The 5,420-nt window shown below is 44.3% G+C and overlaps 1 protein-coding gene across 2 annotated transcripts; it reads right to left on the bottom strand.

Annotated features, from left to right (window-relative positions):
• Nucleotides 1-271: 271 nt before the first annotated feature.
• Nucleotides 272-4,696, bottom strand: LOC147747916 (uncharacterized). 2 transcript variants are annotated; one of them, XM_086956733.1, is made up of 4 exons: nt 4,334-4,696; nt 2,215-2,286; nt 1,901-2,106; nt 272-565 (listed from the first exon to the last, which is right to left on the bottom strand). In XM_086956733.1, the coding sequence occupies exons 1-4, from the start codon at nt 4,427-4,429 to the stop codon at nt 388-390; spliced, it is 552 nt and encodes a 183-aa protein (XP_086812859.1). In that variant the 5' UTR covers nt 4,430-4,696; the 3' UTR covers nt 272-387. The 2 variants fall into 2 exon arrangements, with proteins under 2 accessions (XP_086812859.1, XP_086812869.1); XM_086956743.1 differs by lacking the exon at nt 2,215-2,286 and having other exon boundaries at nt 1,901-2,104; nt 4,334-4,681.
• Nucleotides 4,697-5,420: the final 724 nt, after the last annotated feature.

Here is a 5,420-nt window from a genome sequence, read left to right as displayed (position 1 = left end):
GTAGACACTTGTTTAAAATACAAGTTGCTATTTTTGGCTATGTTTGTGCTGCAGAAATACCACAAGCACCTTTATATAAAAGAAGTGGCCTGCAGCAATGTTATACCTTTGCATTCAGATCAGCTTAACATGTGCCACTACTCCCATACTCCTGACTCACTGGGATTTGCCTTCTTTAGAGGTACAGAGCATTATCGGACGCTGTTTGACATGGTGACCATTTGCAAAACACTAACCAAAATAGTGGTAAAGGAAAAACATTATCAAAAGGGAGGTTTCAATGTAATTTTATTTATCTAAAGCACATATTTGGCCCCACAGGGGCCAGGATACCAAACAAGAGAAAACATCCAGAAAAAAAATAAGATCCGGGGAAGAAAGGCCAGACTAATGCAACAATAACAAATAGCTCAACGAAAACCAGCAACTGCATGGTTTGATTCTAGATGCAGAGATTTTCTTAATCCTCTTCTGGCATTGCAAATTTTTATAGCCAGCTTCCTTCTCATACTTCTGTTGTCCAGTGATGACCAGCCGTTGGCACTGCACACAGACTTCATAAACTCTGGGAAAACAAAATAACATACATCAGTATCATGTTCCCACCATTATTTATGGTTTTTAATACGGCTGGGCTGCCTATCAAAAGTTCCAATTCCATTATTTCATACAGTCTGCCAGATGAGATATGGTTAGGGTTACATGGTTCCTAAGTGAAACATTAAGGCCACTTGGTCAAAGTTTGGCACAGCTTAGAGCAAAGCATTGATGAAGAGGGGGCCAGAAGCTGAAGAAAAAAAAAAGTTCCCTTATGAACTATGAGCCCCTGGTCCACAATGACAGTTCTAGCCCCAAGTAGCAGTGTGTCTTCTCTGGCTCTTTCACCCTTTTGAAATGCTGGGGTACTTGATAAAGACTGTACAAATGTAGATGCATTAAAACAAGCATGGGCCATAGTCCTGTTCACTAGACGCGGGCAAGCTTCCTCTGCAAACAGAAAGTAATCAGTGCCAGATTTCTTTACAAAACCATCATTGAGGCAGCCAGGGTGAGTCTGAACTGTACTTGCAATTATCATATTTGGAAAACAGTTGTCTAAGAAACTAGCATAGTGACCAGAAATCAAAAAAGGAGCTTACTACCAAGTGTTAGGACCAGGACCAACTGATCTAATTATTAGGGAGTTGATCCAGTCTAAATAAAAGCTGCGAGCACAGTATATTTTGTAAGTGCAGTTTGCTATCACTCATTCATCCAGTTTGAGAACCTCACACCTGGACCTACAGATTTACAAATGAAATCCCAACTCAAGGCTTTGCGCCAGATTTGCATGCCATTTGTAGCACAAGATCTGCACAAACTGTTAAGAAATTACAAGGCACCCCCATTGCTCTTATTGTTCTTTTGCAGACAGCTGTTAAGCAATGATGGAGTCATCGTTCAGTTATGATACAACCTCACATATGCAAACATACAACACAATGTATAATGAATTGTCACAATCCCAGCTCGACTGAATGTTAATTGCCTTACTGCAACTATTAAATCATTTCAAATTTGTTGAACAAGGATCCACGCTACATCCTCCTTTCAGCATCTAAAAGAAGTAATTCTGAAGTTTGCCATAATCAATTACAGAAAACCTGGTTCACAAAAAACAAGGCCCTAAACACACAACATTAGTGGCATTACATAGAACAAGGCTCAGGCACAGAGCTCCATACTCAGACTCAAGGACAGCAGGGTAGGGGCATTGTCAGTCGCACCCTCTCCATTTGCAGACAGGGAGCGGGGTGGAGTGAAGTGTGAATAAATTGGGTAGTCCGGGACAAGAATGTGCTTTGCATAAGTCACAGCTCTGCCTAGCATTTCCTGCACTCCCTGTGTGTTGTTGACTTACTTGTTCGGGTCCTGTTGTCCTGCAGTCAGGAATTTGTGGATCCTTGATTGGACACCTCTGACATGTTCCAGCCCTGACACGCGGGTCTTCCTCTCCCAGGTCGTTGATATCTTCTTCCGGGTTCCTTCGCCTCTGTGTTCCCTCGCCAGAGGTACATGCTTGTGTAGCTGTTTCTTCGCACCAGAGTTTCTTCGGCCTCTCGTCCTGTACAGAATACAATGAGAGAAGAAAGATATATTTAACCAAAGAATCCTCGTCTATCTGGTATATGGTAGGATGATGGTATACATATTTAGAAGGACATAGGTACTTATCTGATTTATCTGATCCAAGTAGAGTGGAGAAATGGTTATTCTTTTGTTTCTCCTTTTTAACACAGGCTGGCTCTAAAGAGAAAATAGATATGTTTGTTTCCTGATTTCTTAAGGAGAGCGAAGGAGGGAGAGAGAGAGAGCGCAGGAGAGAGAGAAGGAGAGAGAGAAGGAGAGAGAGCGCGAGCGAAAGAGAGAACGAGAGAGAGAGAGAGAGGGCGAATGAGAGAGAGGGCGAAGGAGAGAGAGGGCGAAGGAGAGAGGGGGCGAAGGAGAGAGGGGGCGAAGGAGAGAGGCAAGTGACAGAGGATGCATTAAAGACGTTGATATGATGGGTAAATTATGGGTGGTAGTGGGCAGACGGGGTCATCTTTGGGGGAATTTTGCACTTGTTATCAAATGGAAAGTCATCCAGCAAGCATAAATGAGTGACTGTGGCAAGTAAGGGTGAATAATCAACTCGTGAGAAAAAGCCTACATCGGAAAAAGGGATAAGCAGACTTATTTGTGCCTTGGCACCATGCTCCTCAGTGAGCAGCGCTGTAATGACTCAAGGGGTCCTTTTCTCCTTCTGATGCACACGGCTTTGTTATTGGAATGTGGATTCATGGTATGGCAATGCCTTGGATCAAGGAGGGCGTGAAATTAACAGTTGAAATGACACACTAAGGTGCTTTCTGCCACAGTCCTTTGCAGCCAAGGGGCGGTCAATGGGTGTTGCTGTGGGCCTTCCACTGCAACACCCATTGCTTTTTGACGCTGCCCAGATTTACAAAGCCGGTGCAGAGCAAAAACTAAGACCAGGTAATTCCTGGTCTTAAAATGGTGACACAACAAGAAATTATCTATTTCTCCTCATTGTTTGCTCTTTCTATGTGTGCTGCAGCCCACATAGAAACAGCAAATTGCCATTATTGATTGTTTATGTGCAGGAAAGTGTCCCTTCCTGCACATAAACAATAGCCCCTGCAGCGCAGGCACCCTTGCAACTTGGCTGCAAGGGGGCCTGTACTGGCGCTAGGCAGCTTTTTTTGCGCCAGCCCTAGGAGAAACACAGGGGTGCTCCGTATTTATGTAAATACTGCGCATCCCTGCAGTTAGAAAATGTCGGAGCGCAGCGCTGCCAAATTTGACATAGCACCACGCGCTGGCATTTTCTCCTACATAGGCCCCTGGATGTCAAATAAATGTCCAGAGCTACTGACTTTGGAGCTAGGGAACCAGGATCAAGTCTTGGCTTCAGCACAACATCATGTGACTCTTGGCAATCACTTAATCTCCCTGCGCCTACAAAATATGAATGTGCCCTTATATAATGTAACTGATGCTCATGTAAAGCACTCCAATACCATCGGGTCGAGTTGGCGCTATATAAAACTGCAAAAAATAGAATAACTTCCCATCTAGTATTTTTTACTTATTTATTTATTTGGCACACTTGTAGAGCGCTCTGTTACCCGGAGGTGTCCTGGCGCTGGTATTAAAATCAATGCTAACGCTGAATTAAATGCTACTTTAGTGTACAAAGGATTACTGTACTTTCAAGTAACAATGCAATACTTTGGGAATCACACCAAAATCCACCAAGACAAAAATACTTTCAGGCAGCAATGAAGAGAGTAAACCGTCGGACATAACATGAATCTTTTCTCCATAAAAGAACACAGAAGGAATTGGGCCAACTATTTGCATGAAGCATATCATTGCGCACTTTGCACTTATTATCAGGAGACAGCCATTCCCTGTGTATGATGTTGCACTGGAGCAAAAGAAGGGAACAGAAACTATGAAAACGATTTAAAAAGAGGAACCTGCACGAGTAAGAACGCAGTGAATTATTGTTTAAACACAGAATGCATCTCGGATGGTGATTAATTATAAGAGACTTTTAAGCGCACAGCTGACAGAGAAAGGAGTCTCCCCTCCGCCGCGCTTTCCGAAAAATGAGGAAGCTAGTCTGGGACGGAAACTGAGCAGCTGGGACCGAGAGCGGAGGATTGCGGCTCTTTTTTAAGGAAGGCAGCTGCGCTAGAATCGGGGGCTGACCCAGGATATGGGCGCATGCAGATCCGTGGAGCTTGCCCCGATGGACTAACATCTACCTAGCAGCTGCAGCACTTACCGGAGTATACACGCTGGAATCGATGAACTTGTGATGCTTTGGAAGTGTAGTTGGAAAAATAAAGACTGATCCCGATCCAACGTCCATTATGGCCATTGCCCTCACGGTATTCGTTCTTGCCGCAGACCAATAACGTCACTTCCGGCGCTCCCGGATGTGCGTAGGCTTTTGCACGAGGAATCCACCGGCTTCAGGATCAGGATATGCAAGAGTGAGAGAGAGCTGCTCTCCATTGGCATTGTGTTCGAGGCAGCTGTGCTTTTTACAAATGTATTTTAGTATTGTGATGGAGTGAATTCGGCAGTCCCAAGGACTTCTACAAATTAGCTTGTTTTCCTTTGCAAGACCATTCCTCTTTAGGGCCATGAGCAGGTCTGTCCGCAGTTGTCTAATAAGTCTAACAATCGGATTCCATGAAAATACTCTATGAAGGAAGTGCAGCCTGGGTGTACAGAAAGTATCATTTGCAATCACAGCAGCGCCTCCCGGCATTCTGCATTCATAAACAGTTTTGGGGTTTGTAGGGCTTTTGGATTTTAGGGCGTACAGGGTCATTTTAGGGTTGAGGGTGGGTTTGTGTTTTGGGGGGCCAGGTGTAATTTAAGGGTTCAGAGCATGTTTGGGTTTTGGGGTGCCAGGGTTAATTTTAGGGTTTAGAGTGTGTTTGGGTTTTAGGGTACAAGGGTTAATATTAGGGTTTAGGGTGTGGTTGGGTTTGGCGTGCAAGGGTTAATTTGGGGGTTCAGGGTGTGTTTGGGTTTTGGGGTGCCAGGGTTAAGTTTAGGGTTTAGGGTGTGTTTGGGTTTTAGGGTACAAGGGTTAATATTAGGATTTTGGGTGTGTTTGGGTTTGGTGTGCAAAGGTTAATTTGGGGGTTCAGGGTGTGTTTGGGTTTTGGGGTGCAAGTGTTAATTTGGGGGTTCAGGGTGTGGTTGGGTTTTGGGGTGCCATGGTTAATTTTAGGGTTTAGGGTGTTTTGGGGTTTTGGGGTGCCATGGTTAATTTTAGGATGTTTGAGTTTTAGGGTACAAGGGTTAATATTAGGGTTTAGGGTGTGTATGGGGTTGGTGTGCAAGGGTTAATTTGG

Source organism: Lissotriton vulgaris, chromosome 1_1 (genome assembly GCF_964263255.1).
Source record: "Lissotriton vulgaris chromosome 1_1, aLisVul1.2, whole genome shotgun sequence".
Taxonomy (NCBI): Eukaryota; Metazoa; Chordata; class Amphibia; order Caudata; family Salamandridae; genus Lissotriton; species Lissotriton vulgaris.
The sequence above is the reverse complement of the archived record's forward strand: the minus strand, read 5'-3'. Positions and strand labels throughout refer to the sequence as shown.

Excerpts from the sequence above, each read along its gene's own strand:
- LOC147747916 (XM_086956733.1), bottom strand. The coding sequence starts at position 4,429 with ATGGCCATAATGGACGTTGGATCGGGATCAGTCTTTATTTTTCCAACT. Across the intron at positions 2,287-4,333 it reads ATTCCAGCGTGTATACTCCG|AGCCAGCCTGTGTTAAAAAG; the intron begins GTAAGTGCTGCA and ends TTTTCTCTTTAG. Across the intron at positions 2,107-2,214 it reads ACTTGGATCAGATAAATCAG|AGGACGAGAGGCCGAAGAAA; the intron begins ATAAGTACCTAT and ends TGTATTCTGTAC.